This window comes from Panicum virgatum, chromosome 4K (genome assembly GCF_016808335.1).
Source record: "Panicum virgatum strain AP13 chromosome 4K, P.virgatum_v5, whole genome shotgun sequence".
NCBI lineage: Eukaryota > Viridiplantae > Streptophyta > Magnoliopsida > Poales > Poaceae > Panicum > Panicum virgatum.
In genome coordinates, this window is record NC_053139.1 from 45,466,214 (window position 1) to 45,489,096 (window position 22,883).

The 22,883-nt window shown below is 49.2% G+C and overlaps 2 protein-coding genes across 2 annotated transcripts; one reads left to right on the top strand and one right to left on the bottom strand.

Annotated features, from left to right (window-relative positions):
* Positions 1-5,254: 5,254 nt before the first annotated feature.
* Positions 5,255-8,232, bottom strand: LOC120704351 (DNA-directed RNA polymerases II and V subunit 8A-like). Its single transcript, XM_039988708.1, has 5 exons — positions 8,077-8,232; positions 7,365-7,442; positions 7,006-7,157; positions 6,728-6,825; positions 5,255-5,584 (listed from the first exon to the last, which is right to left on the bottom strand). Exons 2-5 carry the CDS (start codon positions 7,435-7,437, stop codon positions 5,473-5,475), a joined length of 435 nt encoding a protein of 144 aa, XP_039844642.1. The 5' UTR covers positions 7,438-7,442; positions 8,077-8,232; the 3' UTR covers positions 5,255-5,472.
* A 1,001-nt stretch (positions 8,233-9,233) lies between these two features.
* LOC120705251 (AAA-ATPase At3g28510-like) lies at positions 9,234-10,903 on the top strand. Its single transcript, XM_039989707.1, has one exon. It carries the CDS (start codon positions 9,322-9,324, stop codon positions 10,819-10,821), a length of 1,500 nt encoding a protein of 499 aa, XP_039845641.1. The 5' UTR covers positions 9,234-9,321; the 3' UTR covers positions 10,822-10,903.
* The last annotated feature ends 11,980 nt before the right edge of the window (positions 10,904-22,883 follow it).

Sequence of the window (22,883 nt, forward strand, 5' to 3'; positions counted from 1 at the left end):
CTCACTCGCCACCCACCAGCTCATCAAAAACATGGAAGCTAGCTAGGGAAAGGGAAGAGGACCGAGGCCAGAAGCACACAAATAAACCTCTCACTTTATTTGGGACATTGCCTGGCTTTGCGGCTTGCATTGCATTGCATGCTGCATCTACCTGCCCATCCATCGCTCGCTAACATATCTAGTAGCGGTAACTGTCGTCAGACAAACGCTAGGGAACGCTAGGGACGGGCCAAGAGAAGCTTTGCGATGAACATCATCGCACATGAACCCCACAGGTCACAGGAGAAGCGATCATCATCATGAGACCGGCGGCCGGGGGGGGGGGAGAAGATGCTGCTCACGGCATGGGAAAGAAGATAGCCCACACTCATGTCTGAAAAACATGGCTTTTTTAATCCAAAACAAAAACATGATTTTTTTAATAATGTGTCTGCGTATACTAACCATTCTACTATACAGTCCCCCCACTGTATATGCGTGCCACGACGAAGGAGAGGCTGAAACCAAGGCGTCAGTGCTCAGCGCAGCAGGAGTTAAGTAAGGCATCGCGTCACATTCAGTGGTCAGTCTGTCCATCCAAACAAATCATCCTCTTTTTACAGTAATACTGTGTACGCAGTGCAGTTGTATCATGAATTCGGCAATGTGGCTGTTCTTTTATTCCTGCGCGATGAGGACGGACGGTGAAAGTTACCTCAAATTAAGGCGAGCTCCAACGGCTCACCGTAAGCCGCCCCCCACCCTACGTAGGGGGGCTGGGGGAGCGAGCGCTCCAACGGCTCCCCCCACAGCTCCCCCTACGCAGGGGGAGAGATGAATCTCCTCCCACGTATGGGGGGAGTTTCAACTCCCACGTATCTCTAATCACACCGTTTCTTCGCGATATTAATCCTATTTGAGCCCCGTAATACGATGATAATATGTATTATGACAGTACAAATACTGTATAATTTTTTTAAATTCAAAAACGTTAATTAAATAGTTAGTTAATGAGTGATAGTATATAGGGGGAATAGATATGGAGGGAATGGTTGGAGAGAAGGAGTTATAGGGGAGGAATCTTTTGGAGGGAGGTAGTAAAATATAGTAAATAGTACGTTTGGGAGGAGTTGGATGGGGGAATGGTTGGAGAAAGCCTAAGAGGCCATTTGGAGTGCACGCCGGATCGAGCTAGCAGTAGTTCTAGTTCTCTCGGTTCGTCGTCGACAATGTTCCTGCAAAGTTTCCTGTTTTTGAACAAGCTAGGCGTCCTAAGCTGTCAGCAGCAATCAACGGCGCCATGCGTGGAGCACAGAGCTGAGAGCTGCATGTAGTATTGATGAAGCGAACGAAGACTGAAGAACTGGCACCTCTATGATTTCAGCGCTGCGCTGGCAGCAGTCCAGTTCCTCGGGGTCGGGTGCATCCCGCACCAACCGTACCGCTCCACTGCTGACTCCTCAGCCAGTGAGCCACCATGCTCGCGTAGCGTACCCTAGCTAGCCTGCCTACAGAGGAGACCCAACAGCCACCACACTCGATCTCCCAACTGAGCTAAGCTGAATGGACTCGTCGAGCTGAGCTGAGCTAGCCCTACTGCTGAAGACGACGAAGAATCCATGGGGCATGGGCACGCCCATGGATCGCGCCAGCCATCTTGCTCGGAACATCCTGCTCGTACCCCAGGGCATCCGGGCGTCTCGCGCTGCACCGGTGAGCATGGAAACGGTAGCAGGCCGGTCAAACCCGCCGCGGCCGCGCGGCCTCGCAGCATTCCTCCGTCCGCGCGCGTCCCGTCGACGTCGACCCGATCCCATACCGCGCCGGCGCCATCGGCGGGAGCGACGACCGATCGAGTGACGGTGTCGCCGCGGCGACCTCGAGCCCCTCGCTCGCGTTGCCGGGCGCGTGCTGGTGCTGCAACCCCTTCCTCATTTATCACGGCCAGCGCGCGCGCCTCCGATCCGGCCGGGGCCGCCGGCCTTTCTCGCAAAGTGAGGGCGACCGGGGGGAGTGAAGGCTCATCAATGTGGTTCGGTGGGTGTGGCATGGCGTCGCTTGCCGCGCTGCGCTGCGCCGAGGGATGGGGCTTTTGCTCTTTCTGCTGTGTGCCTGTGCGGTGCGGCCTCCTCTTTTTACTCCTGCTCAGCAGTTCATCAGCAAGCTGTAAAAAAATCCCAGCTTTGATTTAATTTGTAGTATCTGTACTCAACTGCTCACACCCTTCACCAGTCACCTCCCAAAATAAGCAAGCTGGGGCGGTTTGCCATGCAGCAAATGATACTCCCACTCATGGGCCGTGTTTGGTTGGGATGGTGAAAAAATTTGGTGAATCTTTTTCACCTTTGACCACTAATTAGTAGTATTAAATAAAGTCTAATTATAAAAACATCTCCAAAACATTGGGTACTGTAGCAAAATTGTATCTTATGAGGGCTTTGATCGTGCGATTAGAGAAAGATTTAACCTTGGTTACTGTAGTATTACTGTATCTAATCATGGATTAATTATGCTCATTAGATTCGACGCGCAAAGTTGCATCTATCTGTGAAAAGGTTTTGCAAACAGACTTCATTCCGTACATCATGCATAGAAGATTCTCTTTGCATCTACAGTAACCAAACACGGCCATGGATGATGTCTTATCAGCCGTTTAGGTTTCTTGTGGTAAACTTATTTATGCAATTTTAGATTTCTAATTTCTTGGAGGTGCTCGTAATTCATAAGGGAGGGGTGTGTGCGCATGATGTATCCATAAGGGCAAGTGTATGTTGAGCATCTATGTTTATATTTTGTTTTTAAAAAATATTAACTTTTGTATGAAAATTGTAAAGAAATGACTATTCAAAGTTTAGTTTTCTCACATAATCATTGTTAAACGCTTTCAAACATGCACAGTATGTACTTCAAGTACATCTGATAAAAAATAGAATGATACTTTTATTGGTCTAGTTAAATAGATGCTTCTTCGAAATAATTAGCAGGAATCGAAAAGGTTAAAATTGCCAAGTGAACCGAGGTTACTGTGTGGCCAAACTAAAAATGCTACTTACACATCTGCAAACTGCATCTTTGCTATAAGCCAAGGCAGCACATGTTTGGCTTCTGAAACCTGTTCTGTCGTCCATGCCCTTGCCAGTTCCTCTACACACACTGCTCTCAGTGAGGAGTTCCACGCGGTTAGCCGGGGCTCGACGCAACAATTACTGCTTGCTCGCGGCCAGTGGTCACCACGCGCGCCGCGCGCTGTTAAAACCCAGCGCCGGCTCGGCTACTCTTCCAACAGTGAGTGGCAGTGCCCTTCGTTTCACTTCACCACCTCACCTCACCTGACCTGAGCACCCGCCCGTGTCTCCCAGTGTCTCCCGTCCGGTCTCCCCGCACGCCAAACTCTGCGCGCCCGTGCGCTGCCAGCAAGCCGGCGGCCTCCTCCAGGCGCGTGCCGCGAGCTCCATGAGGCGGCGGCGGTGGGCGCGCGCCGCCGCCGCGGTGTGCCTGGCCGTCGTGGTCGTGCTGGAGCTCGTCGCCGCGGGCGAGGGGAGGCGGGCGCCGCCGCTGCCGCCGGAGCGCGCGCGCGCCCACGCTCACAGTCACAGGGGGAGGGGGCTGCCGCCGTCGACGGGCGGTGCGTCGTCGCTGCCCGTGCGCCATGATGAGGCCGCCGCCGGCGCGTTCGTCGGCTTCAACGCCGCTGGCGCCCGGTGCAAGAGCGCCGGCCGGAAAGCAGCCGGACGACTGGCTGGTGCTGCTGCTGCTGCGTGCGCTGAGGACGATGACGACGACAAGCGGCGCATTCCGACGGGTCCCAACCCTCTCCACAACAGATGATCGCGCGACGGGGCACAAGAAATCGGTGAGTCTACCAAGCAACAAGTTCTGAGGGAACAGCAACATGCACAGCACAGCCAGCAGCAGCAGGCATGCATTGAATTGAAGCTCTGACCGTCTTGGTACTCATGAGTTCATCTCCTGTTCTGATCTGTTCATCATGAACATGAACACGGGCTAGATAAGTAGATAGCGATCTAGTAGCTCAGTTCAGCATTGAATTTTTTTGGATGCTTAGATTCTTCTATCCGTTTCTTCTTTTTCGAGCTTTTGTCTGCCAGCACCCTGTGTATATTCTGCCTAGCTGTTGGTCTCTTGTTCTGTCAGAAAACAAGAATGGCTGGGCTCAGCTCCCTTCCAGCTTTCCTCCGCGGGGCGTTTGTTCCGACCCTGGAAATGGAAGATTCTTCTGTTCATCATTTCTGAATTGCTTCTCTCTGTCCGGCACAAAAGCTTCACAAGGCACACGATCCTCTCTCTCTGAACCCAAAGATTTCCAGCGATCCTACGAGTATCAAATCTCGTGTAGGGCCTGCATGTGCGATCATGGCAGAAAGGGATTTACTTACCAGAGGTAGAAATGCTCATTTTCAATGGTGTGAAAAAAATAAGTGTTTTTTAATTACTAGTTAGTCAGATAACACTGTTCCAGCCCGTCACCTGAGGTACTCTCTCTTCGAACGGGCATGTGTTAATGCTCTTGTACCCTTTTGCCTGTCCTTAGTCTTGATCAGTATAGCACTCGTCTGATGCTTGAATTGAAGGCCACTCTGCACACATGTCTTTATCAGATTGTTAGTCATGGCGCCAGTACAATTGCTGGACATTATTAAAGGATGGCCAGCCAATCTGCCGTGCCAATGTACCTCTGACCCTGAAGATTTATATGATCCCAGGAAAAAGGCTGTGGCAGCATACGGTGACCGCTGCCCCTGCTCCTAGGTGCAATACTGCAGTGCAATGAGTAGGAGACGTGCTCCATGGGATTGTTCTTGGTCCAGAGCCAGAACCCCTTGCTGCCAGCTCTTCAAAACTTGGTTGGGGATGCAGTGGTGGTCCAACAATCCCCAATCCGTTTGGTTCTTGGCAGTGGCCTACTCTTGGAGCCTTTCTGTGGCTGGCAGTGGCAGGGGAGTGAAGTTTTATGCGTACACAAAGGCTGTCCCAGTTCATATCCTGATCTATATGTGGTAGGAGTAAAGGCTTGTGCTCCTGGGCCTCAGCTGGTTCTTGTCCTAAGGGAAGACTGGGAGGGAAATGGCATGTGAACTTTGTAACCATCCAAAAGCATGTACCGGCCGTCTGGGGCTCATTGATCGGCTGCTGGAGATTGAGTGGTCCAATGCTCCGATAGAGCTCACTGATACCACCACTGCATGACCATATGAACTTATGAAGCAACGACAAGCAAAACCACCGTATCATCAACATGCGCAGATTAAAAAAGTGATGTGAAAACAGCTTTTGTAACAAACCAAAAGATAGAACAGACATAGTATTATCCGCCAATGAAGCACTTCACGTGCTCAGTTGTAGCGAGATTACATCACTACATGGTAGAAGTTGTTTTTACCAATTGAAAGCCATACCACCACTGAGAGTACATATTGGGTGGAAGTTGAGTACAATCAACAAGGTAACCAGCCTTTCGAGTAGCCAATACGTTTACACCTTTCTGATAAGAAGAAACAGCCTCTGATCCAGCTCGAAGCTAGCTGCACTGGAACTATCACACCTAAGCTGCATCAGGAGGCCACCAAAAGATGCATAGATCTCCCTGGAATGAGGGCGTAGAGGTATTGAATTAGAAATGCAGCATATAAATAACAAACTGACTTAACTGCAGAATAAACACTGGTAAATGTATGCCAACAATGTGCGCAGATCAATCTACATTGCAATTTTGTTCACCAACATACGTAGAGCTTACTGCTCAACAAGATGAATAAAGTTGGAAGTGTAACAATGCCATGCACTTGAACTGTTTCACAAAATAAACTGCTTCAAGTAACTTAACTAAGGATATATAACCTACACATCAAATTTGTCTAATTAATACAGTTGCTTTAAATAATTTTTCTTCTTCATTTGGGATAACTAGACTAACCTTGCTATTATCTTCCATTTGTTTCAGACAGCTACACACAATGGACATCTAATATGTAAAACCTAATCCATGAAGTTTGCAGAGGTCAAATGACATGATTCTTCAATAGACGCTCACATGGCCACAAGCCAAGGCAGTATATTTCCATAGAAATTTTACTTTCAAACACAATGTAAACCGGTAAAGTAATTTCATCTTATCTTAAAACATAAAGGAACAACATTACTCGACCAGACTACCTTAGCAAATTTAAATTTAACAGGATTCAACAGACCATGTACCACTACTTGTTAAGAATTGGCAAGAAATTAGACAATATCATAAGAAAGAAATGATCTGCATCCTCAGGGGCTCTGAAAGACTTATGTAATGTTAGATGTATATGTATCTTTTGTAGTTTCCCCGTTGTATAAGGGGTTTTGTGCATATTTCCTAATACATGTACAAGTATATATTTGGGCCTAGAGCCCTCATAATGAATACAAGTGCTATTCATAACATGTAATTCACAGGGCAGATCCGAAAGAATTTACCATGTGGGATCAATCATACATGTTCCAACTTATGTTGAGGATCATTTCTGTCACTTTTATTTAGTTATACAGGTTGTTAGTACGTAGATGATATTACAATGGTGTCTTAAGAAAACACCCCCATAGGTCATAATCATCTTTAGTGGTTCATACATATGAATTAGAACCCAGAAAAATGCGCAGGAACAAGGAAACAAACCAGTGTCACAGTAAATGATGTCAGTAAATGATGTAGCATCATACACAGAGAACAATTTTTACAAGTTCAGAGAAGGCATACACTTTAGTAGATGAGCTGGTGGAACTGTCTTCTGAGATCTTGTAAAGTTTTCCATGCATGACATATTCAAACTTGTCAGCAAGTGTTTTTCTTCCAGCCTGAATAAAAGGAATGGCATCATATTATTTATCCAATAAAAATGTGCCTCAGGGAAGACAAGTCAATAGAAACAAAAAACATATCATGGCACCTAGAACACATTCGGATCTGTATTCCCATCACAAAATTTTCACTATGCCAAGATCAAGTTATTAGAGGAATTAGGTGCGCTGTATCACCTGTGTGTAGTAGCCAGTGTCTGGTGTTCCATCCAGATTCAGAGTAGGAGCTAACACCATGTTGAATTTGTCACCAACACGCATCGGGTAGATCTCAGTAGCAACATCTAGCTGCATGTACATCTGCTCGTTATGAGCTTCGATGCGGGTCACTGCAAAAAAAAAAAAAAGTTACATCAGCCTACATGTGCTGCAAAAGAAATATGAACAACCATGTTGCCAGCACTCGAAGGACTGCATGACGAAGAGCGAAGTAAAGCAATCACTAACAACAATTTACAAGACACATTCACAGTTTGGGAACAGGCGACAACATTGTGGGAGTCTAGATTACTTCGGAAAGGCCAGAGATATTTTACCTCTGTCAAACTTCTTGCCATCAGGATCGAGCCTGCTCACACTGAAGTTATCGTCAAAGAGATACTCAACCATTTCCCCTGCACATGATGGATAGCAGTCGCTTTATTAAATTATACAAGCCGAAACAGCCTAGCAGGAACACGAATTAAGTTCACGAATCACAACAGTAAAGCACAGAAGTTCAACATAGGCAAATAGCAGTCTCCTGGAGTTCTATTACATAACATGGCAGTCCCAAACTTAGGAAATTGTACTAAGAGCATGATAGCAATAAAGCGCCACTTGCAACCCAGGCTTGTTCTCCACCCCGACTTTGTTCATTCTCCCACATCCGCCTGACCGAAAGACACAGTGTTTGTATCTGTAGAGGATGCAGAAGCTACACCTACGCTAGCACTAATTGAATTTGCTGCCATCTACTAGCGGCGGAGAAAAGTCGAGGAAGAAAAAGAACACTATATCAGGAAGGGGGAGCAAAGAAACAAAGCAAGACGAAAACTAGATCGAAATGGGAAGAGAGAAATCACGCCACTAGAGCTGAAGAAAAGACCAGTAGTCTCTCGATCTAGGGGGCGCACAATTTTTGCAAACGAAATCGAAGTTAGTGGGTAATATATTGTAGCTGGATCAGATCCGAATACAAATGGTTTTGTTAGGGTTTGGGGTGCTCCGTCTCGGACAGCGGAAGGAAGGAGAAGGTGCGGGGCATACCTGGTGGATGCTCGTCGCCGGCAAAGGGCGGGGCGAAGACGTGAAGAGAAGCGCCGCCGCTCGTCCAGTCGCCGCTGCCGCCAGGGAAGGGAGACCAAACTCACCAAGCGAAGCGGAGGCAGAGAAGGGAAAGGGGGAAGAAACAGTGAGGCTCTAAAACCCTTGTTGGGGGGAGGGCTGTCGATGAGCCGAGCCGAGCTCGAGCGAGCCTGCCAAGAGTTGGCTGGCATCCGGAGCCGAACTGGATCTGAGCCTGAGATCCCGCCGAGCCTACAGCCAAGCTCGAAGCCTTGAACTCGGTTCGCGATAAGCCGATAAAAGCTCTCCAGTACCTCAAGCTGTCACCACAAAATTCCCTAGGAAAACAGTTCTCACAAAAGAAAAGAAAAGAAAAAAGACAAGGTGTTCCAAATTTGGTAAGATTTTTTAAACTATAAATGTTTTTTTTGAAAAACATTTAAACTAGTACAAATGTAAGCTCGCGCAATAGCTTTGTGCTTAGTTACTTTTAAAATTGGATAGCAGTAACTCAACAGTTTGGCGCCACGGCGCCGTTGAGCGTTGACGCCGAAGCGAGCGTTGGTGCTGACTATTCCACTCCATGTTCCAGCTGCTAGAGCAACCAATCATGTTCGGATCCCTGTCAACCAATCATGTTCGGATCCCTGTCAACCAATCATGTTCGGATCCCTGTCAGAAACAGCGGACCAAGGACGCATTGCCAGCCAAGTCAACTCGCCCGGCTCATCGCTTTTGATCGGCGTGCTGATCCAAACCTGCATCTGTCGGTTGCGTCGAATCATCGGAGCCATCGGCCTTGTTTGGTTCCTAGAAACATAGAAACGTAGCGCCCAAGTTTTCCGAAAAAAAAAAATCTTGTATGTATAATCGATAATTGTTTACAGTGATGCTACAGTAACTATATTCTAATCAAGCGGTCAAAGATCTCATTAGATTCTTCAGGGTTTCTAGTGCAGGAGTTTTGAAATTGATTTTATAAATTAATTTTGTTTGACACCATAATTAGCGGTCAAAATATTAGCATGCACAGGAACAAACCAAACAGGCCAGCGTCACCGACGAGCACAGAGTCGGTTCCGACGAGCTATATAAAGAACGCGCGAGATGACACGGATCATCCAGACGACCACATTCGAGTCGCAAATCATCAATCACAATACACAAGGTCACTGTCAGAGTGAGAGCCCTGACATACGGACCTTGCGATCGAGCACCGAGCACAGCATGAAGGCCGCCGTGAGCTGGGGCTCCCTGGGCTCGCTCGTCGCCACCGCCATGGTGGTGCGCGCGGCGGTGCGCGAGGTCCTCCCGCCGGAGGCGCACGGGGCACTGCGGGCGCTCCTCGCCCGCGCCGCGGTGGCGCTCGCCCAGCCCACCGACGCCATCGTGGTCCACGAGGTGGACGCCAACGGCGTGCCCAACGAGCTCTACGACGCCGCGCACCTTTACCTGGGGGCGCGCTGCCTCGCGTCCGCGCCCGCGCTGCATCTCCACAAGGCGCACGGCGCGCCGGAGGCCGTGGCGTCGCTCCCGGTCGACCACGCCGCGGGCGACACGTTCCGGGGCGTCCGCGTGCGCTGGACGTCGTCGCGGAGCGCGGAGGCCCCGGGTGGCGGCGGCGGCGGCGCGGCGCACCACTACGCGCCGTTCGGGGCCCCGGGAGGCGGCGCCGGGTGGCAGCGGCGGTGCCTGAGGCTCGAGTTCCCGCGCCGCCACCGCGACGTCGTGCGCGGCGCGTACATCCCCCACGTGCTCGCCGTGGCGGCGGCGCTGCGCCTCAGGATGCGGGAGCGGAAGCTCTACACCAACAACCCCATGTACGGCGGCCGCGGCGGCGGGATGGACGACCACCAGATGCTGTGGTCGTCGCACCCGTTCGCGCACCCGTCCACGTTCGACACGCTCGCCGTCGACCCGGCGCTCCGCGACGGCATCCGCGCCGACCTGCTACGCTTCGTGCGCCGGCGGGAGCACTACGCGCGCGCCGGCCGCGCGTGGAAGCGCGGGTACCTGCTCCACGGCCTGCCGGGCACCGGCAAGACCAGCCTCATCGCGGCCATCGCCAACCTCCTCGAGTTCGACATCTACGACCTCGAGCTCACCGCGGTAGGCTCCAACTCCGACCTCCGGAGGCTGCTCGCCTCGACGCGCCCCAAGTCGCTCATCGTCGTCGAGGACATCGACTGCTCCCTCGGCCTCTTCGATCGGACAAGGACGTCGCCGCCAGGCCAAGACGACGAGCTCGACGACCCTGGAACGCCGCGCCCCCTCCTCGTGCCGCCGTACCCGCCGCTCCGCCGGGAGAGGATCAGCCTGTCCGGCGTGCTCAACTTCGTCGACGGGCTCTGGTCGTCCTGCGTCGGGGAGCGGCTCATCGTGTTCACCACCAACCACGTCGACCGGCTCGACCCGGCGCTCCTCCGGCCCGGCCGCATGGACCGCAAGATAGAGCTCGGCTACTGCAAAGGCCACGCGCTGCGCGTGCTCGCCAGGAACTACCTCGCCGGCGACGAAGATCGTGAGCCGGCTGATGACTACAGGTGCGAGGAGCTGATCGGAGAGGCAGAGAGGCTGCTGGAGGAGGTGCATTTGACGCCGGCCGATGTCGCGGAGGTGTTCATGGGGTGCGACGGCGACGGAGCCCCCGCCGCGCTGCAGAAGCTCGTTGACGACCTCAACAGCAAGAGGATTGCTCAGAATTCCGCTGTGAGCAACGACGGCTAACGATCGGTCGCTATCAAGTTGTCACGAGTACCAAATGATTACCAGGTTGTTGAAATCCGCTGCCATTACATGCAGTTGTTGAGCTTCCCTTGCAGCTTGTCTCTCCCCTTGCCGAGAAAACAGAACATCTGTCAGAAATGGGTATACTTCTTCCATCGCTATACATTTGTTAATCAATCCGTATTTCAAATTCACCCAAAATTCAAATAAAAATATAGTAGTTTTGTGTAACAGCCCGAAAATTCATATTCCTAACCACCTCCTAATTATTTGTCTCTCTCAATTTTCTAAGCAACCAATCATATTCTACCTCTCCTAATCTATCTTGCTCTCTAACCAGCACATGCACGCACAACCAGTAGGCTAAGCAACAAACAAGCTATGCACTTGAACTTAGCTGCACATGAACACCAAACACTTGCACGCCAGCCCTTGCCGTGCTCAGCTCGCCCTGCTCGAGCTACTGCTGCTGCGTCCACGCCCCCGTGACTGGCCCCTCCTGCTGTCCTCGCTCATGCTCGCAGCATGCACGCGCGACACGCCGGCCCGCGACGAGACCGCGCACTGCCGCCGGCACCATGCCATGCCGCCCATCGCCGCGTCCCCACCTCGCCCACGCCGCTGCAGCGTCCTCGCCGGCTTTGCCACCTCGACACTCACGCCCTCAACGCTGCCATCGCCTCAGCTCCGAGCTCGCCACTATTCGCGTTGACGACGAGCTGCCGCAGCCCACGCCATCATCCTCGCCGCACGTCCTCGCGCGACGCCCCCGCTACCCCCACGCCTATAAATGGGTAAGGCCATGCCGAGCCCTGCCACCGTCCCGAGCTCGCCAAGCCGCCTAACTCCGCTGTTCGTCTCTCTCCCAGCTCCGATTCCATCCTCCTCTGTTTCACAGAGAAGGGCGCCTCGTCGATCTTCGGCATCCGGCCACCATAGTCCAATTCCTCTTGCGGTGAGCACCTCCCAACCCTCCTATACCAGCCCCAATTCACGCCCTTCGCTATTGCCGCCTGAGCATAGCTCCCCACGAGCTCCCATGGCCGCAGCAATGGCCGCCCATAGCCGACCTCCTTTAACCCCCTCTCCCATGCCCGGAGTCACCGGAACCGAATGCCCTTGCCCTCCTCTCTCTCCCCATGCCCTCGGCTCCAAGAACGGAGGCCGGGAGTGCCTTTCCGGCGGAACTCCGGCGGTTGCCCGCGGCGGCGCCGCCGTGGACGACTCGTTATCTGCCCCCGTGCACTACCAGTTTACCCCCTCCTCCTTGTTAAATGCTAGTGGGCTCGTGGGCCTCAAAGTGATTGGACATAGCTCAATAGCAGCACGCAGAGCACTAATCACCACAGCTAATCACGTGTATTTAATCAAAATACATGGACCCACTTTCCAGAAAATCACCCATTTATTCAGCTTTGTAATTTAATTAGTAGCCACCCGTTGCAAATTCATATCTCCACCGTCCATACTCCGATTCATGTGATTTTTCTTCCTAAATTCTTCTAAAATCATGTACTGTCCATTCTTCTTATTTTCATCTCCGTTTGAGCTCATTTTATGATTGTGCTTGCTTGTGTTTGTTTACCGGTTGTGCTGTTTCTGCCCGTAGACGACGGAGTGACCGAGGAGGAGCGCGTTGAGGAGCCAGAAGACCCGTGCCACAAGCAGGAAGCTGTCGCCACCGACGCATACGTAAGCGAAGGCAAGTTTCATGGTCCCCTACGTGAGCGGTTGCATCCATGTGAGGACGTCTAGTTGTAGCCTTGGTTTAGGATCGATTACATATACCGGTACTTGAGTGATTGAGTGTGCTCATGCATGTATCTGAGTAATCATGCATATCTAGAGCTGAGACTAGGATACGAAGGGATCTGGCTGAGACTAGGACAGCTGGGTATGCTGGAGCCGACGCTACCGTGGTGGTAGACTGGCAGGTGAGTGCTACCGTGGTGGTAGGTTCGAGTTGACATGTTGAGGGATGGTTGCTGCCCTGGTGAACCATAAGGACCGAGTTATTTTGACATCTCACCTAGCTTACCTTAGTACGACCACAGATTTTGGTATGGGTCGGACTTAGCCTAATCCCACTGGTTACCCTGACGGTCGCAGGGATGGTTTACGGGTATGGACCATTGGGGCCAGGGCCCGAGGGTTTGTGCGGCCGGGCTGGGGCGTGACCACGGCTAGGTGTCGGCTATGTCGGTTGTCCGTTCGGGCAGTCGAGCATGTGGGTACAGTGTACGACCTCTGCAGAGTGTATAATCCATTCGAATGGTCCATGTCCATGGCATGGACAGGCTATGGTGTGGTCCTGACAACTAGTGAGCTACCTACTGTGGGTTGGGTCTGGAAGGGTTTGCATACCATTAGTTACATTACCAATAGATTGTGCTTAATATGTGTCGTATATGTCATTCCCCTCCCGTAGGGCGAGGTGGAACTTGCTGAGTACTTTTGTACTCAATCCTTATTGATTTTCTCCAGAGGATCCTGACTTTGTGTCGGAAGACTACGAGTAGATTGTGTCCGCACCCAAGCTTTTCGAGTGATGCCGTGATGGATGAAGAGCTAGTCCTGCATGTCGTTATGCTAGTTGTTATCCTATGGTTGTTCTGTGTAGCTTTGTGTTGTCACTTTACTCCTTATATACGTGTTAAATAAAGCTCTGTATGACTCTGGACTCCACTTGATGTAACATGTATTGTGCCGGAGACTTAATTCGGTAAATAATACATGGTTTAGCTTTGATCTTCGAGTCGGGGCGCTTCAGGTGGTATCAGAGCCATGTTTGGCTGTAGGACACGAACCGGTAGTGAAAGATGACCGTAAGAGCCCTAGGATGGCCAATCATTGAAAATCTACTACTTCTTAAACTTTATCATTGTTATGCTAACCCTACCCTTGAAAGTCAGATGGCTGATGACTGGACAACCACCTACTGCATCAACGAAGTTGGATTCCCCAGAGTGCTTTATGCTGCCACGGTGCAACTTGGTATTCCCGAACGTCTGGAGTACGTGGGTCGCGAGTTCATGGAGCATGGCACCGAAAGCTGTGAGGTCACCATCCATATTAGCGCCAGTGATAAGTACTTGGAGATGCAACCCTGGAGCGTCACCGCCACTGGAGCCCGTATACCTGACACCATTTAGCTTGCAGCTCGCAAGGCGCTGCGGTACCTGTGCCAGATGTTTGAATGGCACTTGGGTTCCACCCCCATGAAGTACTTTCTCCCGCTGGATCGTAACCGTCTTGCTTGGGCAGCGAGGATCTGCAGCCTGGAGAGCACCGCAGGGACAGAGAAGAACCCCACAGTTGTTGCAATGTCTGGCTATTTGCTTAGCCTCGACGATTTGTGCGATCAACTGCATCAACGTGTGAGAGGTCTAATCCAGCATCCCGAGGGAGTGGAGTCCCGTTGGCGTGGGGCTAAGCTGGCCTTAGCTCAGGCAGAAGCCCGAGCGGCTGAAGCTGAAAGCCGCCTTGCTGTGGCCGAAGAGAACCTTAGGGAGCAGGCAGATCGCCATAGTCAGCTCCTTAGGGGTGTCTACCTAGTGGACCGTGCCAAGCGCAAGGAACGCCATCCCAGGACTGCCGCGGAGTCGCCAATCCTAGAGGGAATTCCGATGTATCCCTTGTCCCAACCATGCAGGAGGATTGATGAATCAGTGCCACCCACACCTCCCGCGTCTCCCCGAGATCCCGGAAACAGTGACCCTGAAGACCGTGTTGTAGGGTTCAGTAGTCGAGGCGTCCCGGCTGGCCCTTAAAAGTCGAGCCGCGTTATTGTAATACGTCGTGTCATGTATCCCTGCTTGTTTGAACGAATGCTTGTGTGGTGCTTGAATGATTTGTTTGTGTGCTATAATATATATACAAATCTACCCCAGTAATAAATTAGGAGAGTCACCTAATCTTACCTTATCCAGGTCCCGTCGTTCGAGCCGAGTCCAGGGACTCCATGCTCAGGAAGACGGTGACGAGGTCAACCCGAGAAACTAAGCCCCTCTGAATGTAGCCCCAGAAGCACCAGAAAATGGACACCTACCGCCGCCACCTCCCCGTGCCCCAGCACCCATTGACTTGGCAGCTATATTGCAGCAGCAGAACCAACTCCTTCAAGTTCTTGTGACCACTCTTACAGCTCAAGCTCAAGGCAATCTTGGCAACCATAGACCTGCAGTGCATCATAGTGGCAATGGCAGCAGAATTGCAGATTTCAACCGCTTGCAGCCACCTAAGTTTGGAGGATCTGATAACCCTATGGAGGCAGATGATTGGCTGCGAGAGATTGTAATGAAGCTCGAAGTGGTCCATGCTGATGACAGAGACAAGGTTTTGCTTGCAGTACAGCAGTTAAGGGGACCAACACTTGCTTGGTAGCAGAGTTACAGGGAAATAAACGAAAATGCTAACGAGATGGTATGGGCTGACTTTGTCAAGATCTTCAGAGAACATCACATTCCCAGCAATGTTATGAAGCTCAAGAGGGATAAGTTCAGAAAGCTTCGTCAAGGTGGTATGACGGTGATAGAGTATCTTCATAAGTTCACAGAGTTGTCTCGTTATGCACCAGAAGATATCAATGATGACGAGAAGAAGCAAGAAGCTTTTCTTGGTGGGCTTAACCCTGAAATCAGGACCTTGGTTGAAGTCACCACCCACAGTGACTTTAATGCCATGATCAATATGGCTATCACCACTGAGAGAAACAGGAAGGTAGAACTCAATGAGTGCAAATGACGGTTTGAAAGCAAGAAGCTCCAGCAGATGGAGAAGTTTCAAAGGACTCAGTATTCGGCTCACTCAGGCCAGAGAAGCCAGGGTGCCTTCTTGTTGGCGCTCCTTAAGTATCCATTTTATTATTCAATTAGGAGTTGTTTTGGTAAATTCTTCGGGATGATTTATGTACTAACCCGCCACTTGGCACCCGAACTTGACCGTTTTCGATTTTGTCCTGGATTTTGGAGCATGTTGCATTTTGACAGGAATTTGGACATTTTCGGAGATGTTTTGACGCATGGTTACAACTGGGCTAAGATGAGGAATAAAAGGAAGAATCAACACGCAAAAGATGGGACCGAAAGGGGCCAGAAAAGGCCCAGGCCGGCCGGCCTGGAGTCCTTGGGCCGGCCGGCCTAGCCCTTTTCGGAGTCCAATTGATCTCGGTTTTCTTCAGCGCAAAGTATGCGTCAACCCTAATCTATGTTTTACCAAAACCGCCGACTATATCTGTCTATAAATACCCCGAAGCCGCCGTAAAAGAGGGGGATCGCAGGGAGCACTGCAGAGGGATCGCAGAGATTGCAGAGAAGAGCATCCAGAGATACATTCGAGTTAGACACAAGAGAAAGGCAACACCGGAGGCCTCATCATCCCTCGGCGCCGCTGCAAGTTGGAGGACAGCAAGGGATCCATCCCTTGCCGGAGATTTCGTCACCATGATCGACTACGCTTCGCTTAGCTTCATGGGGTAAAGTCCTCGTTTGTTCATGGGGTTGTAAGGAGATCTTGAGTTGTAATTGCCGAATCCTTTATGAGATTGATCTATCACGATTCTTGTTGATGATGCTTTGATGCCTAATAGTTCGCGACTTGGCTTTGAGTTTGCTTTGCTCTTGCATGGTTTACTTAGATTACATCAACTATCGTGTTTTTGTTGATTCGTTACCGATTATCCTCGTGTAGTGACAGTATGCGGGAGGGAAATGTTTTGATCTTGGAACACACCTTTGGTAGATTAGATCCGTTCTTCGTTGATTGGCGATTACATCTCTAGTGATCCTAGACCCTATGGACAAATGCTCTTCATATCTTGTGCACACATCTATCATTGCTCACTAGTCTAGATTAGATTAGATTAGTTAGATTAGATCTATTTCACACTCATACACTCAATATAGATCTTTTACCAACATCATTGGTGCTTAGTTAAGCATAGTAATACACTTGTTCCGTGGATTGATAAACCTTGGGGGAATACTCTAAGGGAAAAGCTATACACGATCCGTGCGCTTGCGGTACGTAAATTGGCGCTTTAAGAAGCGTCAACAAGCTTTTCTGGCGCCGTTGCCGGGGAACAAGCGATTTTGCTACGTTTAACTTTGTATTAATTTTGTTGGTTACTAACACCTAACCTTTTCCCTAGAAATTTTTTTTGTTTTTGTTTTTGTTTTGATTGTCTAGATGGGCCATCTCATTCAACACATGGAGGAAGGAGAAAAATCACTAAGGGACTATGCAAGCCCGCGATCGGAGGACTTCGACATGCAAAAATCAGATTCGGTGTTGCGAGCCACCGAGTACGAGATCAAGCCTCAAATCATCAAGATGGCGGCGGCAAACCCCTTTAGAGGAGATGAGACGGACAATCCATATAGACATATCAAGTGGTTCACAATGCTATGCAACACGGTACAACAAGACGGAGTTCCGCTAGCTTGGTTTAGATGGAATCTTTTCCCATACTCACTTGCAGAAGAAGCGAGAAGATGGTTTGCACTTGCATCCTTCGAGGTAAAAGGAAATTGGGATGACTTGATGAAGAAATTTTGCGAGCGGTTCTTTCCGTTAAGCAAGGTTCAACATATTCGGAAGCAAGTGATCAACTTCGCGCAAGGAGAAGAAGAAGGGATAGATCAAGCATGGGATAGATTCAATGGATTGATTGAACAAGGACCGAAGCTCGGATTTTCCGGTGAAGTACTCTTGCATACCTTTTACTTTTCCCTAACCCCCCAAGTGCATGCAATTTGTTCAAATGTGTGCAGGAGGAGATCTCATGGAGAAAACACTCACGGAAGCCGCCCAACTCCTACAAAAAATCAGCAAGGGGGCGGCCATGCGAAGAGATTGGGAAAAACGAAGTTCGGCAAGCTCCGAGGAAGAATCTCAAGTGCGGGTGCTTGCTGGAATTTTCAGAAAAGAGGCATCGGAAGTGAGGGAAGAACAACCGAAGCATGGGAAAGTCATAGAGACAAACCACGATGAAGAAGCATCAATCCGGAGTGCAACGAAAGACGACCCGGAAAAGAAAGGAAGAACCATGGGAACCGCCAAATCGCTAAGGGAATTCGAGCAAATGGATTGGATACCAATTGACTTCGGAAGATTGTTCGACAAAGCAAGACCGCATCCAAATCAGCGAGGAATGGCGAAGGTGATAGCTGAAGACTTCCCGCCGGATAATCACACGGGATACACATTTGGCAAGGAATCAGCCGGTGATATTATTCGGAAACTTTTTGAAGAAAAAGAGGAAGAGATTGACTTGGACAAAGTGCTGGAGATCAAAAGGACCCTGGGAGTGAACTCGGAATCGTCACCTTACGCGCACATAGCCCAAGTATATGCGATTGGAAGCGATCAAGGCGAAGGTAATCCATCACCCACACCTCGTGTTGATTGCATGATTGAAGGAATAGAATGTTGTAATGTTCTATGTGACGTTGGCGCCCATGTTAGTGTGATGAGTTCCAAGTTTTATGTTGAGCTTTTTAACAAAACATCAAACCTAGATGCCACAATCATTAAATTGATCATGGGAGATGGTAGATTAATCAAACCGCTAGGAGTGCTTAGAAATCTAAATGTTGCTATAGCGGGTAAAAAAAATCCCTACCGATTTTTTTGTGATTAATGCTAGTAATGATGAGCACGAAGGCATAATCCTTGGAAAACCCTTTCTCAAATTAATAAATGCTGTTCTAGATGTTGGAAAAGGGATTGTCACTTTTGATCTAGATGGAGAGAAGCGCTCATTCGAATTTCATTCAAAACCGTCTTTTGCTTCACCTCTACCTCTTGATAACGAAGAGGTAGAGAGCATTCGTTTCATCGATTCTTTCAGGGATCCTCTCCAACACGCTTTGGAAAATGGAGATGCTCAAGATGATCAAGATGGAGAACTAGCAGAAACAATGGAAGAATTGAAGCCGCAACACGGGAATTTGCAGGAAGAAAAATTTGAAGACATTGGAGTATTAGATCAAGAAGAGGACGGTGTGCCCGATGTTGAGATGAAGCCACTACCTAAGGGATTGAAATATGAATTTTTGGGAGATGGCAAGACTTTTCCGGTGATTATTAGCGACGAATTGAGCCCGGAAGAGACGGAAAAGTTGCTGAATTTATTGAAGAAGCACAAAAAAGTGATCGGCTACTCGATTAACGACTTGAAAGGTATTAGCCCCGCTTTTTGCACACATCGTATACAGCTCGAGGAGCAATACAAGCCGGTCGTAGAGCATCAAAGAAGGTTGAGCCATGCGATGCGTGATGTGGTGAAGAAGGAGGTTATCAAATTATTGAATGCCGGAATAATATACCCCGTGCCTCATAGTGAATGGGTAAGCCCCGTTCATTGCGTTCCAAAGAAAGGAGGACTCACGGTTGTAAAAAATGAGAAGGAGCAATTGATACCACAAAGAACCATCACGGAATGGAGGATGTGCATCGATTACAGAAAATTGAATAAGGCAACGAGGAAGGATCATTTTCCACTACCATTCATTGACGAGATGCTAGAAAGGTTGGCAAAGCATTCACACTTTTGTTACCTTGATGGATATTCGGGATTCTTCCAAATACCTATTCATCCAGATGATCAACATAAGACCACATTTACTTGCCCGTATGGAACCTTTGCGTATCGGAGGATGCCTTTTGGGTTGTGCAATGCGCCCGCTTCTTTTCAAAGGTGCATGATGGCTATATTTTCAGATTTCATAGAAGAGATTATGGAGGTATTCATGGATGATTTCTCGGTGCATGGTACTAGCTTTGATAATTGCTTGGCAAATTTGGATAAAGTTCTTGAAAGATGTGGAGAGGTAGATCTTGTGCTTAATTGGGAGAAGTGTCATTTCATGGTGAAAGAAGGAATTGTTCTCGGTCATGTTATCTCCGAGAGAGGGATAGAGGTGGACAGAGCAAAGATAGAAACCGTTGAGAAGTTGCCACCACCTACGGACACCAAGTCTTTGAGGAGCTTCCTCGGTCATGCCGGATTCTATAGGAGGTTCATAAAGGATTTTTCAAAAATCACCAAGCCATTGACACAACTTCTCCAAAAAGATGTGGAATACATCTTCGATAGTGATTGTCTTCACGCATTTCGAACACTCAAGCAATCCCTCATAAGTGCTCCTATCATGCAGCCTCCGGATTGGAATCTACCTTTTGAAGTCATGTGTGATGCAAGCGACTACGCCGTAGGAGCCGTTCTTGGACAAAGGAAAGAGGGGAAGGTAAATGCTATCTACTACGCAAGCAAGACTCTCAATGAAGCCCAAGTTAATTATGCAACAACGGAGAAAGAATTGCTTGCCGTGGTATTCGCCTTCGAAAAATTCAGATCATACATAGTAAACTCTAAGGTGATAGTTTATACCGACCATGCGGCAATCAAGTATCTCTTGTCCAAGAAAGATGCTAAACCACGCTTGATTCAATGGATCCTATTGCTACAAGAATTCGATGTGGAGATAAGGGACAAGAAAGGGGCAGAAAATGTTGTGGCCGACCACCTATCAAGGATGAACCATGTTGATGATGGAAAAGAACCGATCGAGGATCAAATGAGAGATGATCACCTATATAGAATTCTCGACAAAGATAGTTGGATGAATGAAATAATAAGGGCAATAAAAGGGATGCCCTTGGATCACTTGGACAAGAATGCAAAGAGAAGAGTGATCACGGAAAGAAGAAAATACTATTGGGATCCACCATACTTATATAGATATGGAGAAGATGGAGTCCTAAGAAGATGTATACCGAGAGAGGAACGTGAAGAAGTTCTAAGAAAGTGTCACTCGTCGGGATATGGAGGACATTATGGGCACTTTAGAACTCAAGCTAAGGTATGGGCTAGTGGATTCTATTGGCCCGAGATGCATGAAGACGCGAAAAGATTCGTTTCGACTTGTCCGGAATGCCAAAGGACGGGGAATATCTCGCAAAGGAATGCCATGCCATTGAACTACAATTTACAAATAGATCTATTTGATGTCTGGGGAATCGATTTCATGGGACCATTTGTGAACTCACATGGATTTGAGCATATATTGGTGATGGTGGACTATGTTTCGAAATGGGTTGAAGCTATGCCATGTCGGAAGGCATCAACGGAGGAGTCCATACACATGATTAAATCGGTAATCTTCCCTCGATATGGCGTCCCGAGAATCTTGATAAGCGATGGAGGAACACACTTCACGGGCAAAGACTTTGGTAAATGCTTGAAGAAATTGGGAATTGAACATAGAGTGTCCACGGCTTATCACCCCCAAATAAACGGACAAGCGGAAACTTCGAACAAGCAATTGAAGGACATTTTAAAGAAGACCGTGGTAAAAGGAGGAAAAGATTGGTCGAAGAGACTAGATGATGCACTATGGGCATATCGTACGGCACATAAAACCCCGATTGGTATGACTCCTTATCAATTTGTTTATGGAAAAACATGCCACTTGCCTGTTGAGCTAGAACATAAGGCGTATTGGGCAATGAAGGAAATGAACTTTGATGCGGAATCCGTTGGAATTAAAAGGAGAATCCAAATAAGCGAATTGGAGGAGTTAAGATTGAAAGCGTACAATAGTGCATCAATTTACAAAGAAAGGATGAAGAGATGGTACGACAAACGATTACAAAACAAGGAATTCAAAGAAGGAGACAAGGTCCTACTCTACAATTCAAGATTCAAATTTTTTGGCAAAGGAAAATTACAAAGCAAATGGGATGGACCATACGTCGTACACTCGGTTTCACCCACGGGAGCGGTGACAATCATGGATGCGAAAGGCGACCAATATGTGGTGAATGGACAGCGACTAAAGGTATTCTTGGAGCCCGACGTTGTGCCCCTTCATTACATCGACATATACACCATGGAGGAGGAACCGGAACGTCAAGCCTAACGACGTTAAGCAAGGTAAGTTTGTAAATATTCTCTTTACATTTTATTTTCATAGTTTTATTTCTATTCTGGACGAACTTTGAGTAAAACATAGGCTTCTAATTTATTGGTGTGCACCTCGGAAAAAGTTGGAGTCCAGGGGGCTGAAAAACCCCCTGGGCCGGCCGGCTCAACACCCCTAGGCCGGCCGGCCTAAGCCAATTCGTGTACGATTCGGTCTCAATTTTTGGTAGTTGCGATATAAGGAAATTTCAAACCTGTGCCTTATAGATTTCGCATGCCAAAACCGAAGAGATTTTGGACTTCTCGTCCAAGTCTTTTCGGGATATAAATAGAGGGGCAGGGTAGATCTATTCTCTCATACTTTTCAATCTACACCACCACCTCGAGAGAGACGTCGACAATGGCCGGTCCAGCGAGCGCAAGAGCCATGATTGCCGCAATGGAGATCGAGGAGAGGGGTTGGACGCCTGACACCCCCACGCCAAAGACGCCTAGCCCCATCTCGGCAACCGGTGCGCAGCCCCTCCTTGTCGAAGCAAAGCGATGTGAAGCGAAAGCCCCTCCGAAGAAATTCAATACTCAAGCAAGGATGAGCGTCAGAGGGAAGGGCCGTCAATGGTACAACGAGAGGCTAGCTCAAGCCCAAAGGGTGGTCGTCGTCATCAGCAGCGACGAAGATGAAGGCGAGAAGCGACAAGACAAAAAGCCACCCGCACCTAGGCGTTCCTTGCGCCTCCTCGGAGTCAAAAGAAAGAACTACATCGAGCACACCCCGGAGCCGAAGGATTATGCGGGGGACAGCGATTGGGAGAGCATCATGAGCCCTGGTTCATGGGGCGCCACCGGTCGTGACTACGATGATGATTGGCCGGGGTGGGCCGAAGAGGAGAGAAAAGAGGAAGACGACCCCTCCGGAGGTGATAGCGGCAAGAAGAAGAAGGACGACGACGAGCCCGAGGACGACAGCCCCAACTGCAGCGGGCATTACTCCGGTTGCTGTTTCAAGTGCCGCAATGAAATCGCGGATCTCCGCGCCACCATTGATAGGTTCCATGATCGAATCATGGCAATGGATCGAAGGATGGACGACATCGAGAGCTTGGCCGAAAAAGACTACAACTTCCTTGTCCGCAACATA

Bases quoted from the DNA above. Each gene is read 5' to 3' on its own strand.
- LOC120704351 (XM_039988708.1), bottom strand. From the start codon at position 7,437: ATGGTTGAGTATCTCTTTGACGATAACTTCAGTGTGAGCAGGCTCGAT. The intron at 7,158-7,364 runs GTAAAATATCTC...TTTTTTTTGCAG, and splicing joins TGGCAAGAAGTTTGACAGAG to TGACCCGCATCGAAGCTCAT. The intron at 5,585-6,727 runs GTATGCCTTCTC...CCCTCATTCCAG, and splicing joins ACCAGCTCATCTACTAAAGT to GGAGATCTATGCATCTTTTG.
- LOC120705251 (XM_039989707.1), top strand. From the start codon at position 9,322: ATGAAGGCCGCCGTGAGCTGGGGCTCCCTGGGCTCGCTCGTCGCCACC.